We start from the raw sequence: 25,129 nt of genomic DNA on the forward strand, positions 1-25,129 counted from the left end.
AATCGCCGAGTACAACGTCTTACTGCTGACTGAATTAATCGATATTCACAGACTCTGTACTAAAAGAACAATCTACCTATAAACCACTGGCCATAAATGCTATGTGAGGCATAAAACCGCACAGAAAGAAGGTACTGTTTGGCAGACTTGACTGCCAACCTTAGCTGCCTCCAGGTATCAAATATTCAGTGTTTGGCCAGGGATTGTGGGCTTTGAACGTGCTGTCCTCGTGGGACAGGTGGAACATGAACTGCTAATAGCCATCAGGAAACCAAAGAGAGGGAAACAAAGACGGGCTCTCGCGTCATTGTGCACAGGTTTGCACACACAGACGCTCACAAGTGCTGGCTGAGTAGCAAGTGAATGCTTTTTTTTTTATATGGCGGTATACTGGATGAGTAACTTGACATGTGACGGCACTAAAAGCACAAGTCTACTTTCCCACAGCAGACAGAAATATTTCACAATTTCATAATGTGACAAAGTTCAGTTTCTAATAAGATTTACCAAACAAAATTGAAAACATAGTTGGCCTTTTGACAATACTTTTCAAAGATTTTCAACACAAACCATCAAGGATTTAAGAAAACTTCCTGTTGTGGACTGTTAATGAGACTACCTACATTTAACAAGCAAATAGAACTCTGGTAAAGTGGAAAGTCATGTTTCTTTGGCAAGCTACTTCTTGGTGCACCTGGATTAAAACTTTATATTTGCAATGGAACAAGAAACAGAATTGGAAACCCAATTTTAGAGGCAAAATGAAAGCTTGAGGTTTCTCTAGCTACCTTTAGCAGCCATTCGGAAATGCCTTAGAGCAGTGTTTCTCAACCCTGGTCCTCAGCGCCCCCCTGTCCTGCATGTTTTAGGTGTTTCCCTTCTGCCACACACCTGAATTGTATCTCTGGATGATTAACAGGCTTCTGCACCACTTGATGGTCATGCAATCATTTGAATCAGCTGTTCTGGAACAGAGGCTCATCTAAAACATGCAGAGCAAGGGGGCACTGAGGACCAGGGTTGAGAAACACTGCCTTAGAGTCTGCTCATACCTGCACTTTAAACCTGCTTTATTTGGGCCATTTTGTGCAGGGAAGCATTGCTCATTTTCCAGTGTTGCCGTCTATTGGCTTTAGAAGAGACACACGGTTACTGATAGAAATATTTATGCAACCAACCATTTTCTGAAGCATTATCAAGACACTTTAATTTATAAGCTGCTGAACCTCTTTTCTCTTAGGAAATTATTTATGCAGATACTTCGAGCTCTGTCTTAGCACATAAGGAACATCAAGCAGCTGAGCTGTCAATTAACTCACGGACAAATGGATTTTAGAAAAACAACAACAAGAAGCAGTATGTGGAAACGAAATCCAATTGAGCTGACTTGGCAATAAAGCATCTCGAGAAAAAGCAGTGTGAAAAAGTTGCTTAGGATTTACTGCGGGCCATTGCACCCGATATGCAGACATTTGAATGCTTATAAACATTGTAATAGTCCGACATTGTTTAATTATGAAGAACACAGCCAACAAATTATTCAGCTGCAGTGAACGCCAAACAAAGACAAGTTGAACGAAACAGGATCAATGCAGGCTTTAAAGGCTTAGCAAAGCTTAGTTAGTGCAGCAACAACAAACTTTCACTAGTTTTTTTTTTATTTTAAAACGAGTAATAGGATACATTTAGGAGGGCAAGTCCTGTTATCTAAAATAGTTTGCCTGTACAAGTGCGCACGCTGGTCCTGATGAGAGGAGAAGAATGATGCATTGCAGATGTTTAGGTGTTTGACAGCCAGGCTCTTGGGGGAGGAAGCAAAGCGTAAAGAGGTGGTGAAAGATTTAAAGAAAAGAATCCTATAGACCCAGAGTAAATGACGTACTTAAGTAGTGAAGAAATGTTTGAAAGCATCGCACTGAACAACCGAAAGATATTGATTGAATCACAAACTGACGCTGAAAAGGGTCTTAAGATAGCCAAGCTTCAGGAGATCGACATGATCTCGACGGATGCCAGCAGCTCCAGCTGCTCATGTGTCACAGTGGCCATGCTGCAGATGTCGGAGGAGATGAAGATTCGTCTTGGTGCGGCCAATAGCTTTCTGCTTTTCAAAAGGGCTGAAAATGTGCTGACACTGCTGTTTGGATTTATAACCTGGAAACATGCGCATCTGTAATTTGTTTCCCCCACTCCTCGACGTTCAAAAACTTCAAGGTCCGCCTGTGCCGCAGCAGTGGGATGAATACCAATGATGGCCTAATGTAGTCTTTATTAATCGGCTTTTCTATACATCTGTTTTCATCATTAAGTCATTTCCTGTGCTCACTGAAGATATCTGATGAATTCCTCCTATTGATTTTATATCAACCCCAGGATGACGACCGTGCACACGAGAATAACACCGACAGGAGCAAACATTTAACACACATGTTGTTCATATGTGTTTAAGTACAAGGAGGAGACGTGGCGGCACTAATGTAACAGACAAACTAAATCTGGTCATTAATGTGTGTCTTTTGGTTTTGAACACTAATTGATCAATGACAGTAATATTGATGTTCTAGGACAGTGAATACTGTAATTAACCCCCCCACTCAGTCTGGTAACCGACTTCATCTATTATTCTTGTCCATTGGTCACCCAGATACAACCGTTCCTGTGTCCCTCTGGTCAAACTCCATTTGTATCAATCTTTACACTCAAAAACGATGTTTTATAGATAAATGAAACTACCCTCATGGAGACCATAAGCTAAATGAGAGGTTCTGGGTTTGATGGGGTTTTTTTTCCCCCCACAGAAATGTTTTTCTAAAGTATCTTTACAGCAAGAATCACATTGGACTCTATGTACTTGAATTTGACTATATTATTAAAATAAGATTAACTATATTTTTTGGTTGCCCTAAAAACCAAATGGTTAAATAAAGGGATAAATAAAGGGCCCCAATATTTTTGCAGTAAGTGAACAGAGTCAGATGTGGCTAAATGATGCCACATTAGTCCTGAATGTTCCTGAAAATCCCTCTGGGAATGGGGCATCCAGTCTACTGTAACACCACAACTTAAATTAAATATTGATCTTATGTTTGGGTAGTTATTGGAACCAGTTATCTTGTAAAGTCCATTGAAATCAAATTAGTTTTAATTTGGTGCTATATAAACTGAATCTAGGTAAGAGGTTCAACTTTTATTAAAACTGTTTAGTCAAAATGTAAATATGCAGCAAAATAGATCAGAATTTTTGAATTATGGGCACACAGGTAAACCCATAGACGAATGTATTAATCTTTAAAGTTTGGTACTTTGGGACACAATCAACTTTGACATACATTTGATCGTTTTAGAGAAATACAACCCCCCAAAAGGAAGTATATTTTTCTGACTCATGCCTTGAACAGCTTTAGTCCCAGGGGAAATGTTGTCCAGTCTCATATATTACAGGATCAATAATTAATATCTAATGAAACTTCCAAGAGAACACAGAATTACACAAAAGGAGGACAAACTAATTTCACATTTCACAGCAGGAGGTTTGAAATTATCCATATAAATTAGTGCAGAACACAACAATTATTTATCTGTTGGGACTTTCAATATGACTCAAAATGACCTGCTGATGTCCATGAAAACAAGCTATGAGGAATACATAGTGAACAATTTATTTTGAGCCTTGCTACATTAATATGATTGGAGGCCTTGCATTCATTTTGTCAGACTGTCCACTTGTGGGAACTTATTTCATCCTCTGCTATTTCTTCCCTTCGTCGAGGTCAAGGAGACTTAAGAAAATAGGCCACAGCTGAGTTCAAGAAACCTGACTCACTTTAGATTAGTTCTGCAACCAAAACAGTGTTGATGGAGGAGGCAGCCTTAGATAAAAGTCTTTTAAATCTCTGCATCCAAGGTAAGCAAAACCACATTTTAATTTGGTTCAGTTTATTTAGCGCTAAACTACAACAAATGTACTCTCAAACATCTTTTCAGACATGTACAATTCATATACATGATGCAATTGAGAAGAGATGCAACAAGAACTACCAGGTTGTGTTAACACTCTTCAGTGTAGAAGATGTTACTGTGACAAGTGTCAATTTAAAATGATACCATCTTTTTAAAAACACAAACGCAATGTTTCACGGTAATGTGGTGAGACAAGGCCACACCAGAATGACTAGAAGTAAATATTTTGAATGCCCTCAGTTACCCCTGTTGGAGAGAAATGCGAGTTGGATAAAAGTGAGACTGGTCAAAGTAAATAACATTCAAGAAGATGGAAATTTGGCCACAAAACTGTGATGACATCTTTGTAATATTGTCCAAAGTCAACTTGGATAAAAAAAAATATATATATATATATATATATATTTAAATAGCAAGACAAAGGCCACATATGTAGCATCTCAGGAATACAAAATCCCACAATAAGAAGCAATAAATCACTTTCTGCATGTCCAGTATAAGCAGAAGTGGTTGCTGCAAACTTAATGCATAATGTTCAATAACTAATACGAACTGTAGCTCAGTAGCCATCAACCCTTATTCTTTATTGAAACTAATCTACCTATAATCCCCCATAATCCAAGGCTCATTTTTAAGGTTGCTGATTCACTACATGTTTTATTAGAAAAATCCCAATGTCTCTTACAGTTTGCTGCATCAGACCAACACACATTTTATGATTGGGAACTTTCTCATCAGGGATTGGTTTAAAATGATTGTTCGTATCAGTTGCCTATTTCACATTCAGTCGTGTCTTAACCCAGAGCTGCTGAATAAGTTATCAAACTTGATCCACTGCCACTCTCTGATAAAGGGCAGGCTGATAATCACCTTTACCTTAATTCCAGAGAAACGGAAACAACAATTAACAGCTCCAGCTGAAACACACTCCAACACTAGCCAAGGATTAGTATCCTGATCTAAATCCACTTAGTTGGTGTTTATTACTTTGGAGTCATTTTTTTATTCCAACTCTGGATTCATATGTAACATCCATCACACTGTTCCCCCCAAGTAAAGAAAACATTACAAAACTGGAACCTCTTCTGCTGTCCGCTTAACTAAAGAAAACTTGATCATGTCAGGTTCATTTCCTACACAAGATAGAAGTAAAAGAGATCAAGTCTTTAAGGTTGTAGAATAATTCGTCTCCATATGAATGTGGCTTTGTTACATAATTATTTTTAACTTTTTATAGCCTGAAGGAATAATTGGTTGAAAATATCTGATTTACAAAAGTGATGTATTCCTTGGATAATTTTAATAGAAACCAAACTGGCTTTCTTGAGTTTTGTATCTCATATCTAACACATTATGCTTCTGGGAGTCTTGTAATTAATATAACCAATAATATGCCATTCCTTATGAATGCCTTTTGCATTTTATGGAAAAAGTGTGAAATATGTTTAGCAACGTATCCAGTGAATCTGAAGGTTTAATAAAAAGAAAAAATAACTTTGGGAGGTGAATCTATATTTTATACAGGTAAAAATATGTTGACTCATCAATTTTGTCAGAAACTTTCTCTGTATTAATCGTCTCATGCATGTTCTTATCCAGGCGGCAGTTTTAGGTTGTAGTGTTTGTGCTGACTGATTCAACATTAACTAGTTTTCTCAATTTTTTCCTATCGTATTTGCAGACATTTATCTATTTTAAGAGATACAATTTATCTGTGCCTTTTGTATTTTCTATAGAAACTGTTGAAAATATATAAAACACTTAATTAAATTAATTGAGTTAATTAAATATTAATTGAATTAATTCAGTTAATTGTCTAACTTGATCAAGTTTCAATAATTACGGAAAAAACAATTGTTTTTTCTTATTTATGACCTTTTTCTCATTTTGTACTGAACTTTTAACATGATACAGCACACTAAAAATTTACAAAAAAGTGAAAACTTTTACGTCTATAGATATCTTGAAACGCTAATACCCTGATTACTGTAAATGAGATGTGTAGCGTGTTTCATGACATGTCTAGATCTAGAAATCTTCCACAAAACATCCCGAGTTGTAAATCCAACTCTGGAAATCCTCAAAGTTCGCAAGCATGCTTTGCAGGCACGCACATTTGAAATCTCGTTCAAGACTGATGAACTTGGACAAAACCTCAGCAGATCTAATGAAAGAACGGTAACACAATCTTACCGGTGTTGAGCGTGCCTGTGATAAGTCTGAACAGGTACTGTGCGAACTTGAAGATCTCACGCTTGCACCGTTTCCTGCAGCTCATCTTTGCTCCTAGAGGAAGGGGGACGCTTGAAGGGGCCAGCACAAAAACCAGAACTCAGCCGTCAAGTTGAAAGAGGGGAATTATCCAGGGAAAGACTAGTTGCCACAAAGGGGCAAGTGTCCACTTCTGTCCTCCAGACTTCTGGCTGTGTCAGTGTGGCCCCCCGAGTCCGCCTGCAGTTGGAGAGATGCTCATCGGTGAGTGGAGGGCAGCGGGTGGTGGGGGCTCGGGTGTAAAGGTGTCCGAGTTCAGCTCCACGGTATGCCTGGCTGATCAACACCGTGAAGCAGTGTTGTCTTTTGTCAGGTCATTAATGTTTGCTTTTCCAGCTCTTTACCCGTCAGAAGATTAAAAAGAAGATTCTCTTTTCTCTTCCTCCAAAACTCTCACCTCCTCTTCACACTTTTCCCCCCTGCTCAAACAAGAAACTACCCCGTTGGCTTTACAACACAGTGGGTCTCTCCCCTTGCCGTCTCTCACATACAGATACACACACACACACGCACACACACACTTGATCTCGTAGTGAGCCTGCTGCTCGCTCTACTCAACACCATCTGTGGATGTTTTACCCTCGCTGACGGTTGCCATGGAGGTGTGGTCTGATTGGCTCAAGCTGAAGAGGAGGAGGAGAAGGGAGAGATAGAAGGTACACCAGGAGACGGAGAGAAATAAAGGAGAATTAAGGGGAAAGTGTCCACTTCAATGAATCAGCACTGACAGTACATTATATACCCTGTTGTGTGATGTGTAACTGGACGTTTTTTCAATGGGTGACAGTAATGGGCAATTGTAACGGCACTGCAGGGACTCTAGTGACACTCAAGCGATGAGAAACTGCGTCCATAAATTTAAAAGTCAGGAGATGGAGAAAATGAAGCAGTGAGGTTTTAGAGCCCCTGCCTTCCAACATGAAGGTCAGTCTAAATAATGACTGACGGGCCACGCCTAACATCTGTGATGGCTCTAGGAAGAGCCAAGAGCATCATCATCATTGCCACTAATTAGTCTACACTGCACCTCAGTTGTGCTCATCCATCAATGCCAAGCTCTCCCAGCTGAAATGATGGTCATTAAGTGGAGTCCTTAAGTGTTGGGTGAAGTGAAGCTATTGCAGAAACAAAGAGTGAAACATCATCTCGGTATCACCTGGCCATGCTGAAGACTCCCGTGGTTCTTACAACAACTGAGAACGTTAGGTGAAATATAAAGAAAACTACAAAATGGAAAAAACTTTTATTTTCTGAAAAGTTTAATCCAATCATTCAATTATCAGTCCTTCCACCCAAGTTTTTGTCCAGAGTCCATCCAATCGTCAATGCATCGGTTTATTCCTCTGGAAATGTGCATCCATCTTTCCATATCATGCAGCAATTGATCCACTCACTGGTCCATCTATTCATTTATCCATCAACCAAGTGTTGTTCACTTGTCCACCACCTCCATCTGTTCATCCATCCATCTGTTTGTCACTCATACATTCATACTTTGGTCCATCCATCCATTTCTCTATCAGTTTGATCTTCCAGCCATTTGGTGCATCATCCTCCATCTATCCATCCCTCCCTCTCATTGGTTCATTTGTCATCCATCTATTAGTTTGTCCGCTGTCTTCCATCCAGTGGTTTCCCCATTATTCATCCACCCATTCATCAGAGATTCATTCAACTATTCACTTATTTACCCACCTGTAATAATTGGATTATTTACACTAAGAACAGGCAGATGAAGGAGTGAACACTGAGAATTTAAGTCCAAAAATGAATGGAATTTTGACATGTAAAACATGAAGGATCTCTTTACTTAGCTATGAGATTTATTGAGCCCAAACATCTGGTAAAATGGGTCTAAGACCCAACGGGTCACCAGACAGAGGCATTATTCTATTTTGGTGTAGAGACTCTGCACAGACTCTGACCTTGGAGCTTTTCTTGGTGTGTGTTTGTAACTGCACACATTTTCCAGACCCAAAACGAGCAGCAAGGGATTATCTCCATAGGCAGGAGTAAAAAATAAAGTGAATACAGATTTCAAGGACTTGAAATAATGTATGAAACTTTTTTGCTGGGCCAGAGTGCCACAGGAAAGTAGTACAACGTCTCCACTGGGTGAATAATTTACGAGGTACCTGTGGCGAGACGCAGAGTTTTTGGTGGTTGAACTTATTTTAATTGACATAAGGAAATGGCATTGATATGAAAAAAGATATATAATATATACACATATCTTTCATAAAAGAGCCTCATCTTTCACTTGATTTTGCTTTGAAAGTCAATGAATTTTTAACTCCTCAATGCCATATTTCTGAAATATAGTAAGAGGAGTTCCAGCTATTTTCCAGAACAACATTCATTTCATAATTCAGAGAGTTTAGATAGTGATAATTAACAAGCCAAACTTTAAATTAGTATCTATAATCCAACAAACCAAATATTATAGAACTTTTTTATTAGTCTGAACATAAAGTAATGTTAAGGTTTGAGAGGTTACACAGCTTTTGTATTGCTATGCCACCTCAGAAAGTAAATTAAACTCAAGTCAGCTTCTGGCTTAAACCGTACCATCCTTTAAAAATGTTTAGGAATCCAGGTTTACCGTCTTTTAATCAACATTGTCGCAATTTATTTTTCTTAGTCAAGAGTTTTCCCACACCCCTGTTCCCCATTTACAGAATATGGATCAATGTGTTTCTGTGAATCGTTTCATCTTGTTTTTATGTTTTTAACAGTTAGTTAATTTATATGATAATTTACTGTTAATTCCAACCCCTTACATGCTTACTGGTCTCCCTGTAAGCGTTTTATTGCAGAACCACACCATTTCTACCCAAGTATAAGCTGCTGTTTTGTCATGGCCCTGATTAAGTTTGTGACCAAAAATTTATTCATCTCCTAAAGATTGTTTCTCAGTATTTCAGCCATTTTATGTTTTCCAGTTTCCTTTTGTAGGAAGTTAAATGAGAGAAAAAAACCCAGAATATTCTGCAGAGTAACCTGCATTACTTAAGAAGGAGCAAAACAATTAACAAAATTACAATATTTCTCTCAATTTAATTATGCTAAATACTGCAACTGCATAGTAGGATTGATTAAAAGCCACATTTTCAACCGTTTTATAAATTTCAACTTCCATGCAGTAAAACTTTGGTCCGATAACTTGTATTGCTTCTTGGGTCGATTTTTACCGTCCTTCATACCCACAACTGCTGTAGATCACAGTGACTCAAAGCCTAGGGAGAGTGGTGAGGACTGAAAAGAGAGGCTACTGTGGAAAAAGGTGGGTTAATTGCAATTAATATCATGCTGCAAAATCCAGCAACAATATTTAAATGCCCCACTTCCCTAACATAGTGCAGCTCTACTGCAAAAGTGTAATTACCATCATCATCCATTTATTCTTGTATTCTGTGTCAATACTAAATCAATGTTTTAACTCATTCTTTCATTGCCAGACCTCAGCTTGCATCTGATTTCAGCCCACCCACCTATTAGCCCCAGGGAAAATAAAAACCTAATTTTAATATCCGAGCAAGTCCATCACCTGTCACACAGTCCCCTAGACTCCATTTCCATCCGCGTTCCCATTAAACACACACATCCCCGGAGTCTCTAATGTCCACAGAGGCGCTCTGCGGCAGCAACACTGAAGCATTTTCAGGTCAAACAATGAGAATAATAAAAATAAAAAAAAACACCAAATGTGTTCATGACAAATTGAGTTCAGTGAGGTTTGTCGCCTCACTATTTCTGAGCTGAACAGATGGCCTGGGGGCACTGCAGTAGCAAACACACACACTCTGACCAAAACACAGCGTTCAGGTACACTATGTTGCTGGCAAACACTCTACTTAAACCAAAAAGTGTGTTATTTTCCAAGTCTAAAGGTAACTCGTAGCTCTCTCTCAAGGCCTCCTTATTGGGTGGGAAGTGTTAAGTGTGGAACAAATCACAGCATTCCAAGCCCAAATATAGTCCTGAAGAAAAACTCAGTGGGGATCCTCTTCGGATTAATAAGCAGGGTCGGAGTAAAATGAGACAAAGCTATGAAGCCGATAGACTTAAGTAGGTTCTAAAGGCAAAAACTGCGATTGTCTCATTCAGGTAAATAATGAGCTTATGTTTAAAAATATTTGCTTACAGGAACTGGATCTCAGTAAAATCAAGTCAGCCAGATGATCTGGATGACCCCAACTCTGAATCACAACGGAAGCCCATTGCTAATGTAATGGGTGAGAAATCTTCCTATTGATTCGTGGGTGGTCCACAAACATCAACATTACAGTTAGTTGAAATCTGAGACTGGTTAGGGTTCGTTTCAAGGCTTTTTCCATTTCAAACCTAGTATTAAAAAAAAGGTTCCATCTCTGTGCATAAGACTCTGTTTTAATCAAATCTGTGATCCTGAGGACATTCAAAGTGCTTTTATTAGAGAAAAAAACTTAAACTTTTAGGTGTGATCACGTATGGCTGTGAGGCATTTAGATAAATGAACAGAAACACCAAAGCCAGATCATAGCCCCCCCCCCTAGTGTTAGGAGAACCGATGTTCCTATGACACCGTATGAAGTGGTGCGTATAAAGAAAACTCTGCAGTTCACAGGTTACAGTGTGATTTCCCACATTTGTCACGAATCAATTTGATCAAAAGAATCTGAATTGTTCGTCAGTGAAATTGAAAACTCAACTGCCCTCTAAACCATATCAGTATTTTTTTTTAAATAGCCTCATCTTCAGTTTTGCTACATTACGCAGCCTTCGGGGTTTTGCTCAAACATATCGTCTTCAGTTTAAGATAACCACTTTTAATTTCAGCTGTATAGACAGATACAGCTAGTGAACTGTATCTGATTGCTGACATAACAGAACAGAGTCAGAAAAATGCCTTTAAGCAGCATTTAACAACTCTCCTGATGGAATAAAGGGGAATGATGTTTCTTTTCCTGCAGAAAGTTACCTAATGTAAAAGTTGTTTTGCATATCTAACATTTGTCTGTTCTTTGAAGCGAGATAAAAGAGAATGAAATGATTACTTTAATTGTTCTGCAGCGCTCAAAAATCAAATAATCTTTATGAAGCCCAAAAGAAACCTTCTATTTCCTGCAGACTTGTGAGACATGAGGCTTCAGCGTTGCACTCTGCAGCAGCGACGGAACGAACATAAAATAGGTGCCATTCAAGGAGAACTTGACAGATATATTGATCCACCTAGAAAACCCAAACTGCAGGTGCCCTGCGGTGGCAACCATGATTACCACAGAGGCTTTTGTTTCTGCCACTATGTCATAGCAGCTTACCTTCCTGGAAAACACTGCAGTGAGTAGCTTGTCATGCGGCGCGTTACCTCACCGCAGACCCACAGATGCTCAACCTTAAATTATTTTAATGGCAATAAAGAGGAAAACTGCTCATGAAATGGCTAAAATGCACACAATATAAATTCAGAACCGGAAGGAAACAGGTAAATTTAGGTAAAGTGGCCAGTAAAACTGACCATTAGGAATGACAGTGCAGTGAGTTAAGCAGCAAATCTATCACCAAGTGGGACTTAATGAGCTTAGAAAACGGCTCCACCTGTTCACCAGGTTTGCCTGGCAATAGTACAAAAAAATGCTTCTAAGCCCTGATCTCATATGCAACAGATATTCAGAGAAGACAGCTTGATGGAGGGTCAAAAACATTGTATGTAAACAGAAATATTACAAAACTGAAAATCTTTACTTCAGATTCCTGGACTACTGTAGATTTTTTTTTGGATGGAGACAATTCAATTTTTCTTCCACACACAAGTGACAGAGGAAACCTCACAGCAAAGCTAAACCCAACCCTGCAGCAACAATAAGTGCAGGCTGTCACTGGACAGGCATCAAGCCTAAAGTCTTCCAGCTCCTGAACCTATCGCGCAACACCAGATTGCTGAAAAAGAAAAATGTCTTCTGTTCAGTGCTGCAGGTCAGAAAAGCCGAGTTTTGATAAACAAGGTGAACGCCAACATGCCAACAGCAGAAAACGGAAATCTGGGAAACAACTAGATGGCAAAATGTTCACAGACAAACATGCTCAAATCTTCATGTAAACATTCAACTGTATTCCAGGAGAGATTTATCAAGCATTTCACAAATGCCCTAAAAGAACTTGTCAAAAAAACATTTAGACCTTTTTGTGGTCCTAAACTCAGTACCTTGTGACGGTTTCCCACAATAAAGCCTAGTGTCATTTTGTGTGGCTTTTTCTTCAGGAGGCACAGGGAAGCTGGTCAGAGTTAAGTGGCAGATAGATGGAAATAGTTACACGAGGCATTCATTCTCTTTTCCCTGATACTGCTAAATACAATCCAACCTTTAAAAGTCACCTAAACGGTACAAGCATACCTCAACCTTTGGTATTCTGCTGCGTACACGAGGGCTGGAAATCTGCACTTGCACTTCTTTTCTGTTTTATTTCAAAACAAATCATCAGACCTGTCTGCAGACAATTTCAGTACTAAAAGAGGAAAAATATGACTGGACAGAGTGGATATACTGTAGTCCCCAGGTGATTCATTCAGTTCCTAATAGAACAGTTAGGTCTGGGCTTCCTGCCCAGATGTGCTTACCGAGTACATATCATTTTAAAAATAAGGTGGTTATATGATGCATCATCGCCAGACACACAATGACAGTAAAACAAGAAAAATGATATCGTCCCAGCCCTGCACTGCAAAGTTGTACACACACTCACACATACACAACTTAACCTCTGCGACATCAAAGCAATCAAACATTTAGAAACTATAATTCAACCATATCAAAAAATATTACATTAGATGAAAGGTTGTGAGGTGCTCTGACGTTAAAGTACACACGCCGTTATTAGCATCGCTACTGCAGCACAGATACGCTTCAATTTAATAGTCAATGAACCAAGCTGCAACGCATTGCAGCATGCAAAGCTTAACTCACTTTATACTCATCGTTTGCACTGCACAGACAAGGAAATACTGAGAAATATAAAATCATCGTTCCAAGTGCAGCGAAAAAGGAACACAACTGATTCACTGTCAAAATATTAGGGGGGGGGGGAAAAGATTAGTCAATTTGTTTATGCATATTAAGAAGAAAGATGGGCTTCAGAATACAAACAGTCAAATAAAACAAGATTACTTGCTGCTGTATATATTGCTGCTTAACACCTGCAGGGGATTCATTTGAAGGCAACAATGACAAAACAGAACAGGTGGTAAACAGTGTGAAAGTAAATCACCGAGCAATGATTCATGACAAATAATTGTTGCTCTTTACTGCGTAAGACGAAACGGAAAGATTAAAATTGTTTGACTCAATATTTTTAATATAAGACGGACAGCATCTTCCCATCATTATAGTTTTCTTCTTTAAATTTGAAAACCCAAAGTAAAAAAAAAAAAGCAGTTTTTTTTGTCTGAGTAATATTTTCAACTGTAAAGCAAAGCGCATGATTTATGAAAGCTGGAGTCTCAGAATACATCCTCAGGGAGAGAGTCCTGCCACTTTTAAATACAAATGCCCGCAAAAATGGCCACATGCTGAGGTGGTGATTCATCCATTTGATTCAGTTGCATTGGACCAGATATCCATCTACAAGCCACCAAGTACTGAAGTTTAAAACCCCTGCAGCAACAGATTGGAGGTCTGGGCATCTGAAACAGTAGCATCCGACACATTCTCAAAGCTTTTGCTGGGAAACATGTGAGAATTAAATTGCATTACCAAGTAGCCTTCATCTCTGTGCTGTACAGCAGTTGAGTAACACATACATCTTACTTTTCATGCATTTCAAGAAATATTTACCATATTTAAGCAAAAAGTTTGAAATGATCAAAGAGCATGTTTATTTGTGTGAAACATTTAGTCTCCTGAAAGCTGGCAGACTAAACCACAAAGGCACATCTAAAAAGAAGAGAGTGTGCCTTCATTGTATAAATAATCTTCATGTTCAACGGCATCTTTGACAGTCTTGAAAATAAAATAAAAAAACAGTGTAAGTTAACCAAGTTTGCATCAGGGTATAAATAAACCTGTCATTACAAATAAGCACAATTCAGATGCTACGTACTAGCAATAGAAAAAAAAATGTGCACGGAGCACATTTTCTCTCTGGTGTTTTCCATTTGTTTAGTAAGAGAAGTAAAATATAATGAAAGTTTTGGCAGCCAACTTGGTGGTGGTGGTGGTTCCAAGTTTAAACACAATGAGACCAGCGGGGATGTCTTGATTATTGAGAAATCCCACTTCTCAACGGTCGTGAGAAAATAAATGTATGCTGAAAATCAGATTACAAATTACTTTGAAAGTTTTGGTCCAGGAGGAACAAGTCATAGATGCAGTTGTAGACGTCTGGTCTGAGAATCTCGAGTTTCAATCTTGGCTTTTGAAGAGATGTTTTTCAAAATGTTCGAAACGATGAAAGCATTCCCTTTCTTCAATGATGTACAAATACAGTTCCAAATGTGATGCTGTTTGACACAGTAAGAGGTTTTTGTGTTGGTTTAGTGGGGGGACTCCAATTTGCTAGTTGGGATATGGATTCACTGCAGGAACCATGTTATCCGTCTCTCCCTCTTATTCATGCTGGTTTGCTCACGTATGGTGGACTTAATATAATCCTCATTATTGATTTTGTCAATGAGAAACTGATGGAGCACATACCCAAGGCAAAAACTATGAAAGTGTAACCATTAACGTAAGGTCCACTGCAATCTTCATTAATTATGTGTAAAACATGAAGAACTGGCGTTGAAGAATAAAGCACTGATAGTTTATCAAAACAAGAATAGATGTAAGACTTGAATGAACGAGTTTCCTTAAAGCCAGTCCAATGGATAGTGACAATTCATTTTTTTAAAAAGGCAGCTAATGTGAATAAATTCACCTCCAGGAAACCCTGAAGTCATTTATAAGTGTTGAACACATCCATTTGTAACTTTTCTTGTACAAAAGGTTAACAGTAGCAGTGAAAATGCAGAACGTTTCAGGAGATAAGAGCCTGGTCGATATCTGAAGACGGTAATGAATTGCTTATGACATCAGCGTACTAATGTTAGCCTGACTGCTCCTTTTGACATCCGTGAAAAGCTTCTGACATGCCGCTTTACTTTCCTATTAACTTCACAAAAACACTAACCACATGTATTCTGCTTTAGGAATGATACATTATCGTTATAAACGTATGACAGCTTAAAAAAAATAGCTTCACCCGTGTGCTTGTAAAGATATTTACGGTGATCCGTCTTCATCGGCATTCATGGCCATTCTTTTAGACTTGAGTTTGCTTTTAAAAAGGTCATTATGGAAACCTAATGTAATCCCCTTCATTATAAATCTGCTGATGGGATACTCAGAACGGCACCTGAAACCTGAAATGCTATCTCAGCTTCGTTCCAGTGAGAACACGCCGCTGTATATCTCTCATTACTACTCAGACTCGCAGCAGACATTTTATCTACACTGTGATATCTTGCAGGGCTATTTGGGGAGATGAAGGCCCTTAAACGAGACGCTGATAACGGTGACTTGCTTTGTACTTTGTGTCCCCTCACACAGAGCTTTAAAAAAAAAAAAAAAAAGGAGTCTGACTGGAAAACTCTTCCATTCAGAGAAACTTCAGCCCAGAACAGGATAAGACACCTCTTTAAAGATGAATGCTTTATTTCCTCCTGTTGGCATTTTGATTGGCTGTGAAATGGCAAAATTTACTTTCTGCTCTTTTCCAAGGGGCATTAGGTCTTATATTGCCGTCTGCTGACAAAAGCTACTTTTTGCACTGCGAGGCTTAATGCCCAATTCTCATTCACTGTTGGGAATCACATTTTTCCATTACACACACTGTGAACTCAGCATACTAGCCAGTAGGGCTTGTGAGGGTTAGATGTGCAATATCAACCAGCAATTTTTCTTTTGTCGAGTACAAACCCGAAGGCTCTTAAAATGTGCAGAAACACTGAAACCACTTTCACCTTTGTTCCATTTCTTTTCATAATTTTCAAAAACCGGGCAGTCAAAATTAAGCTCCTCTGGATTGTGCTTTAAGGATTCTGAGGATACTGAGGATCCTTTCAACACTCTGCTTTCCCTCCTTCTGTAAGACTTTCACTCTTTGTTGTTCTACTAGCTACGTCTATATTTTAGGAGACCACAATTTAGGTAAGACTTAGCACCAACAAAGATTTCAAGCAGACAGAAAAATTTTACCCAAGTGTGATAATAAACATGAAAGCTTTGGTGATGGTGGGCAGGTGTGTCTAGTCAATACAAAGCTGCTCGTAGCTCTGATGGCTGCCCTTCAACAAGAGCGGGATGCAATGTCTCAGCAAAAAATAAGACTTGCAAACAGCATGAGACGTCGTCGTCAAACTGGAACGGATGCGGCAGCTGTTGTTAGCTTTTGTTTTACCCAAACTCCAAATATCCCTAACTTTCTGTGAACAGTGTATGCAAATAAGAGAAATAAAGAAACCAATGACCACCCCTGGGTTGGTGTCTGGCGTTGGATAATAACTCTTGCGAGTGTGAATGGTCATCATCACCCAAGGTTTGCCTTTTACAGAATATCTCACCAATAACACAGACTTTGAGGAGCCGCCTCTCGTGAGATCTTTTCAGATCCTTGTTCCGAAATAAACGGGGGCCGGGGAGAAATCCAGATTTATGGATTACTTCTTTCTTTTACATCACAGAAGTTGACTGGTCAAAAGCATGGCCCATGTGTGCTTTCACAGTATGTTGCAGAGCCTGCAGAAACAAAGACTTACAACTCATTGCATTCAGCAATGCAGAAGGAGAAAGACGTTGCCTAATGATCCCCATTGCAAGCTTTTCAAATTCGCTCAGTGCCTAAGATACAAAAAAAGTTGTTTGCACTACTAGCATGCTATCTGTAGAGCAACAGATCGGCTGGACTCTGGTGGATCATAATGTACCTCTGCTCTGTGCGCACTTTGTACTTTACTTCTGCAGTCATTTATCACTACATCACACAGGTTTGTGGGCATCTCCTGAACAACTTCTACCCCCATTCTTTATTGGGGTAAAAAAACAAAGTGTAAAAAAACAAGCAAAAACAAATGGATCTCAGATTAAATAATGATCTGAAAGGTACGATTAGAGGTCAAGTGTCTGGGTTTGCATCAGGAAAAGATTCTGGTGAATGATGACATCAAATCCAAATGTTACTGTTCAACACAACAGAAGACCCACTCTAGAACAAAGTTTAGTTATCAAAATCTCTAGCACAAACAATGCTGCAGACGTTTTGAATAAACTGTTGAGGAAACCTAACCACGGCAGCACAGGGTGAAGTAACTGGATCACAAACAGTCAGCCTTTCCTCTGAGAGGTGATCTTCTGTCAGTGTTACTTAGATTAGGTGTATAGCAAGAAGAGAAACCAAAGTGTAAAGGAAAGGCAACTGCGTCTGCTACATTATTTACAAGTGAAGAGCACCTAGAACAATTCTCAGTTTTACAAAAAAGTTACACCGGCTTTTCAGCATTCAAAAAAAATACTGCTGTGTATCAATCTTACATTTTACTTGGTGGGATTTGTTTAATACCACGGTGGTGCAAACGAAAGGATTTAAGTGAGAATACTTGCAATAATTCATTGACGAACTAATAAACTTCAACCTCCTTTTTACAATCTCACTCATTCTGACTGTACATGTCAACAGTGATCCTAAAACTGTCAGCACCCCATGTTTACAGAGCTGATGCCCACCACCTCTTTAGATAGGCAAACCAAAAAGAAGAAACATTTGCAATTTTCAAAGGACATTCAGAGACACAATGGGGCGAAAAGGACACCAGGTAAATGCAAATGACATTTAAATTTAAGGGTTTTATGCTGCTGCTGCCGCTTCTGCTTTTATCTGAAATGAGGATGATGCATTAGGTTTGCCCTTCACTGACAGCACAATCAATTATGATGCATAGGAAAACAGCTTAATCTCAGTATTTTTTATTTACAGCCCAGGAAAGTTCAAAATGTTGCTACGTGTGTGGAATTAAGTGGAAACATGTCCAAATATAGGATGTGAATAAAATCAAAGATTTTCCAGGGGATTGATCTCGATATTCTGGCCAAGGAAACTGCTCAGGGAGGTTCAACTCAATTTCACTTTTATAGGAGAAAAACACTTCTGTCCTTTAGGACTGAATTAACATGTTTCATATCTTCCTACTTTTAAGTAAAGAAAAACGAATAATTTCACGGTTTTATAATTGAGTTTGTTATGTGATGGAACTGATTAGAAGTGAATTGGTCTTACTTAAACTCTCCAGAGCTCCGAATGTGGGGCAAAACGGAGCCTTTTTAAGAAAGTGGTCTTATGTGGATGAACACCTGTAAAAATCCAACAGTACATGCACAGAATGCATATTGGTACAACAGCCAGGAAAGTGCTGCATCTTCCCCTTGCTGCATAGCAAGGAAGAGATGTGTTGTCAGAGGTGTTTGTGTGTTTGTCAGCAAGATAACGCAGGAAAAAAAAAAAAAAAAAAGCTTCAGCTCCGAACCACATTTCACAGCTGGGGGGAAGGAGAGTGGAGGGGAAGAAGTGCAGAGGTGGAGCAAGCAGAACCAATTACATTTTGGTTCAGATTCAGATCAGTCTCTAAAACTGGAAGACGAGCCACTGGCCTTGGTGAAGGACTGCATGCCCCAAGCAGCTTTTGTTTATAGCGACATTTTCCTCCTTGTATGGCCTTTAACAACAGATTTCCTCCAAAGCTGGGAGTTGCTGAAGCACAGGACAGATTGGACATTAGGCTCGAGTGAGAACATTAATCCTGAAACTCTTAAATCATTGATAAGAGCTATTGTCTGCTGGAGCAAACTCACCAAGGCCACCTTTTGGATGGCTCTCTAATAATGTAGCAGACGCAGCCTGGAGCCTTGACGGAGAGGAGAAAAGAGAACAAAGCTGAAGGTTTACCACTTCACAGCTACTCCTCAATAGCCAACTCATCATTTTCTTATTTTTATTTATGTGTTGCGTGTCTCTACATTTTCTTAACAAGTGTGGGAATTAAATACACGTCTTATTGACAGGTTGTTGAGTTTTTATAAATTTAAATAAAACATGGACGTCATGTTGCCATAACAGTAATTTTTGCGTGATTTTGAGTGATTAAAGTAATGAACAATTTCAAACTTTTGCACCTGTTCTTTTTTATAAATCATATCTTACTGGTCATTATATCCATATTTATGACACTTGTCACCAGAAACTTGCATGACAAAACTCAAACCTTAATTTTGTTTTTTTTTTTTTTGCTAAATCAAATCTAACTATTCTCAAACATTTTAAAAAATATTTAATCTCTCAGATATGTCGACACTTGTGCATCGCTTCTTTAGATGTGTACGTACATGTCTGCTTTCTATTTCACACACTACAGTATTCAGCCCCATCTGAGAAATAAATGTGTTCTTAATATTTACAGTAAGGGTGGTGAAACAACCTTGCAAAATAATCAAAGTATGGAGGTCTCCAGGGAACAACTAGAATTTGGTGAATGGTCCCTTTTATAATTAACCAGCCCAGAGCAAAAGGAGCTGCACAGAGTGTTCTAATACAGAGACAAAATTACTTTACGCTGCAAGAGAAGAAAGGAGATCCCTCTCACCCCCCATTTTGGAAAAAAATAAAAGAATAAAGCCCCTCACATGTAGCAACTCAATTTTCTTCATCCCTTATTGCTTTGAAGAACAAAAACACTTTCCACTGCAGCTCAAAGTTTGTTTGTTTTTTGTTTTTTTTAATTATCAATAAGTGCATGCCTGGAATAATTAACTCATGGAAGAGTGGACAAAAATCAGGATGTTATTCATTAACTCCTTCAAACTCACAACAGTTGTTTAAACCTTGTGTTGGACCTAAAGTTAATTTAAAGACATTGTTGAACCAAAGAGAGCGAATTATATATTTTCTATTAAAGGTTTTAACAGATTTTTTTTCCACCAAATGAAAAGAACCAAAATGTCACAAAGGACTGTGTTAGCATCTTGGAGCAAACAAGAAAATGTTTTTGTCCATGTTTTTCAAATCATCCTCTCATTTTTTCAACCCTGGATGAATGGTACACATGATAAAACTTATAAGCAGATGTGCCATCCAAAATGGCCTTTTTTGCACTCTTAAAAATAAAATAAAATAAAATAAAAGCATTTTCAAACGTTATGTCCAAAACAAATGACGCAATGTAAACACAAATGAAGACTTATTTTTTAAGTCACTGCCCCAAAAAGTATTAGGAATAGCTGTTTGAAATTTTCTCTGAACGAGGGACTTATTGCGTTACTTTGCTCATTGACATGATTGTGGCCCATTTGTTAGCTTCTTGCTTAGACTATACTGTATTTATCGCACCTACAGGTGTGGTGCAATGCAGTGAACACAGCAACCGTGACAAGAGCTGTACATCCAGTTTGGGAGTGATCACTGGCATGACAGCAATGTGAAGCAATGCTCTTCTACCACAACATCACCATTTAGGTTTTCTTCAAAAAGTTCAAAATTGTAGGAGCGTCAGCCCATATGTAAGGGAAGAGAGCATTTTCGGGAAGTCTTCTAGGGAAGACCCTGCATTTTTCCTTACTTTCTGTGGAGTGATAAAATTAGTAATGTGTATGAAAATATAAGCTACGTACATGAGTTTTGATATTAGCTCAATTTTTAAACACACTTATTTTGAACGTAGCAGTAGAAGAAGATAGTCAAACTACAGTCGATTAGCTACGCAAGTGTTTGGGGGAACATAAAAACAAAGAACAGGTCCATTAATTCCTCATAGCAATACGTCTTGCTTGCAACAGTTATCTGCATAGTGTTAAACAGTAGAACTGCCTGAGTGAGTGTGAAGGAAGTAAACATTTCTGATTACACGACACGTCTGTAAAATGGTGGCCCGCAGCCTCTCTCTGCCAGATGTGGCCCTGTACCCATCTGTGGCTATTTATAGATAAGCATGAGCCCAGAGGTGGGTGTAGCAGACCGTAAACACTCTCCCGCCGCACCTCTACCTAGAGGAACACTTAACTTCCAACAAATCAATTTGATCCTTTCTTGAAACATAAAGCTGACTCGACTTGTTTTCGTCCATCACTTTAACATCTGCAGCTGGGCAGTAGTGTTCAGCAGCTACTTTAGGCACAGTGAGCCATTTGCTCTCATAATAATGTATGCATGCTCTTAGGCATGTAGAGGGAATTTGTAGTGAGAGAGGCTTACTATCTGATTACAGCTTATTTACTTGCAGGCTACCATATTAGCGCTGAAGGAGAAATGGGTCAGACATTTCCTTATTTATTTGATGATCTAATTTATAGCTGGAAGCAATGCAGCTGCTATTCATACTATCTAGTCTAAAAAAAAAAAGAAAAAAAGAAAAAGTAACCCTAATTTGGATTGCGGCTCCCATTTGTAGTCAGACACACATCCCGCCAACAAACTTTTAATTCACTGCAGCCACTTCCAAATGGCTTTCTTTGAACCCTTTTGTCACTTTAGGGCAGTACTGTAATTTCTCATCCAAGGGGCTATTTACTGAATGACTGCCTTCAAGATGAGAAAAATAAAATAACTTAGTTGCCGCCAAGGGAATGGTCAAATTACACCCGCCACCATGCAGTACAAATTATCATTAGTGGTATAATTACTGGGGGGCCATCATGTTCGAAATTCATCTGTAGGAGTGCACTGCCAGTAACACTCTTAAGAATGAGAAGGAAACGCTTGGATATGTGGTGGGCTAATGTGCTACCAAGCACGCATTTAGCTGCTATAACACCGTGTCTTGTAAACAGCATTAGCAATTTAAGTTTCACTGTGATATGCAAAGGTTTTCATGTGTAACACAGCCATTCGATCAATGAAGAGATGTTTAGAGACTCAACTCGTGGCTTGTGTACTTTACTCTGGGCATAATGAGGAAGTATTAGCATTCTATAATAGCTACTGTTATTTTAAGAGGTCTAACAATGTCAAACACAAAGAGAACTCATAGGCAATTTATTCTGGTGAGCCGTCATGTTAGTGTTGAGATGGACTTAACAGTCATAACAAAGAATATATTGTGCCATGCTAAAAAGCTCCGCAGGCCAACAGGGAATCGTCTCTTTTCCATGACCTCATTTTGTTTGGTGTCCCGCAGCAGCCCTGGTGTGGTCTGTTGACCTAATTTCAACAGGACGCACTTCTGCTACAGACCGACGTGCACAAGCCACAATGGTTACTTGAGAAAGATGGGCCTTGCCTGCTGGGAGCACCGGCGCTCCTGGTTTCCCTCTCAAGTGAAAGAAAATGGGATAGGTGGCGTTAACAGAGCAGAAACAGATGGAGGACGTCCGTACTGTGTCGTTGGATTAATGGAAAGCTGCTATGTTTCATGTGACGCTGAAGAGTGTCTTTGGAAATGGTGAAGTTGAACAAGTAAAAAAAATAAAATAAAATTTCAACAGCTAAAGTACAGAATCTGAAAGGGGTCTAGTGAAGACATTTATACAAGTCGTCCACTTGATCATCTCCTGCAACCCAACCCTGGTCCTCAAGCCGCACAGCCCTGCATGTCTGAGGCGATTCCCTGCTTCTTCACACCCAATTTCAATTGATGGGTGGTTAACAGGGTTTTAAATTAACTGTAGTCATCTGAATCAGGTGTGTTAAAGCAGGAAAACATCTGAAACATGCACAGCTGTGTGCCTTGATGACCAAAGTTGGAATGCACTAACCTGCTGTATGCCAAGTTTTCGGCCAATAGGTATTTAGAAATCATCCAATTTCCCCTGTTAAAATGTCACTTTCCTGTCCCACTTTGGACAGAGCGTCCACCTTCAGCCATTTGTCTCTTTTTACACTGTATGCTCTCTTTCATTATCCAATCCGCCCACTCCTCCTACTTACTCGACCTTTCCTTCCATCCTCTCCATTGTCGTCCTTTAAGTCTTCTATTCTTTTCCCTGCATCACGTAATGCCTCACACGTCTTTCTCTGCTGCAGTGGTCAACATGGAGATGAGATCATCTTTTTTTTTTACTGCAGGATACTGGCTCATACAGAGAATACTGAAACAATAAAATATTTATACTTAATCTGATGTTTAGAGATCAGAGTACAGGACGAAGAGCATGAACTGACATAATAAAACAAAGGCTCCTTTTTCAGAATAAAAAAAAAAAATCAATATCATATTAATATTTTAACCTCAGTGTGATTGCATTTAGGACTCCATTTAAAACCAAAATTAATTCATTTTACTGAGACCATGTTGGTTTTAGAAACTCTGTGGTACTTAATTCAGAATAATTTATCTAATCTCTTCTCAAGCATAAATCTGGCAGTTTTGCTTGCAACACAAATCTCACACTTAAACAAGAAATCTGTCAGAGAGCAACAGACTCAGTAATTTCCTTTAAAAGTAATCTGAAAACAGCTTTATAAATTTGCTTATGTTTCATGCATCTTTGCTTTATATCACCTGGTTGTTGAGGCACTTAGTGATTTTCATCTTAAATGTTCTATATTAATAAAGTTCTGCTTAGTTACTTCACGTGTGATGCATGGACTGCCATTACAGGAGAAACGCGTCACTTATTTCCTGATGTGAAGCAGATAGCATGTCGTGTGCTCCAAACGAGAGCAGTAAAAACCGACGTAGACTTATAAATGAGCTGCAGCAGGATGCACTACTAATCATGTGATCACGTATGCTCGGCTAAACGTGTGGGTGTGATTCGGCTTGTAATCGTATCCCGCGCAACAGTCATACGATATTTATAGCAGATCACCTAACCCTCATCCTGAAATACCTAATTACCGTTGGCCAGGGATACTCATCAGCAGTGTTGCACATTAAATACATCCACTCCTTAATATACACCATCTCAGGGGGGAAAAACAAAACAAAAAAAAAAAACGACCAGGTCGGAGAGGGAAGCAACCAACTCTCTGAGGCCTGGTGGTGAACCTGGGCCTGCTGCTGCGCTGGTGCCTGACCAGAGCAATGGAGATAAATTAGGCCGTAATAGCGACAGGTGTTTTACAGCAGAGTGATGCATGGAGACGAAAGTCAGTTTTGCCCTGCAGCAACCAAAGTCTTGCATGGTTTCACTGTGCCTGGAACTAATCAGGAGAGTCTATTTATAGATGGCCCAGGACGGCGCTACAAAAAGTTGACTGAAGTAGGTTACCGGCAAAAGACTTTTATCACCTGTAGAAATGTGGAAAAGAAAGTCGCTAGGTTTATATTAAGTTCTTCTTAAGCAGCTGATGATTAATGGGGTATAGCTTAGTACCAACTTCCCTAGATTCTTGCAGTCTCTAAATAGATGTAGAACTTTCATATCTCAGAAGATTTTGTGTTGTTCCACTTAATAAATTAATAGTTTACTGAAAAAAATGTACCTTTTTTTCCCAAAATTATTTTAAGATTTATCATATGATGTTTTTGGGTTAGAGCTCAACTTGCTATGGTGCAATAGATAACTGATATTTATTATTTTAAGTCATAAATCCAGATTCACATTTATAACCATTTTCAGTCTTTTAAATGGCAACTTAGAGGCTATTTAAGAAAACAAAGAACCTACAAAGCACTAATTGCCCACTCTTTGAATTGAACAAAACCAGGTTTGTGCAAAATAAGCAGCGTGTGACAGGAAATGCATCTTTAATGATGAACAGTGAGCTCCTCAAATGACCTGGACAAAAGGACCCAGATTGGTTTCAGCCAATGCCAGTGGACTGTCTTTGTGTTGAAAAGAGAAGCATCTCAGTTTCTAAACTCAATCGACAGGATAAAGTGTGAGAGTTTTCGTCTGTCAACATGCTAGTTAAGGTACCAAACAAAGCAAATAGTTGCCCATTCCCTGCCAATCCCTGG

The 25,129-nt window shown here is 38.9% G+C and overlaps 1 protein-coding gene across 4 annotated transcripts in view; it reads right to left on the reverse strand.

Annotated features, from left to right (window-relative positions):
• kcnip4a (potassium voltage-gated channel interacting protein 4a) overlaps positions 1–25,129 on the reverse strand; it is a 138,854-nt gene that overhangs the window by 89,644 nt on the left and 24,081 nt on the right. Inside the window, exon 1 of one of the 4 annotated variants that reach the window (XM_008435803.3) lies at positions 6,154–6,784. The exons of the other annotated variants lie outside the window; for them this stretch is intronic. Coding sequence (XP_008434025.1) covers positions 6,154–6,238 — 85 coding nt within the window. The 5' untranslated portion in view covers positions 6,239–6,784. Of the gene's footprint in view, positions 1–6,153; positions 6,785–25,129 lie in introns of those variants that run through there. 4 annotated transcript variants of the gene reach the window in all.

This window comes from Poecilia reticulata, chromosome 18 (assembly GCF_904066995.2).
Source record: "Poecilia reticulata chromosome 18, P_reticulata-male-v2, whole genome shotgun sequence".
In the NCBI taxonomy this organism is placed as follows: Eukaryota; Metazoa; Chordata; class Actinopteri; order Cyprinodontiformes; family Poeciliidae; genus Poecilia; species Poecilia reticulata.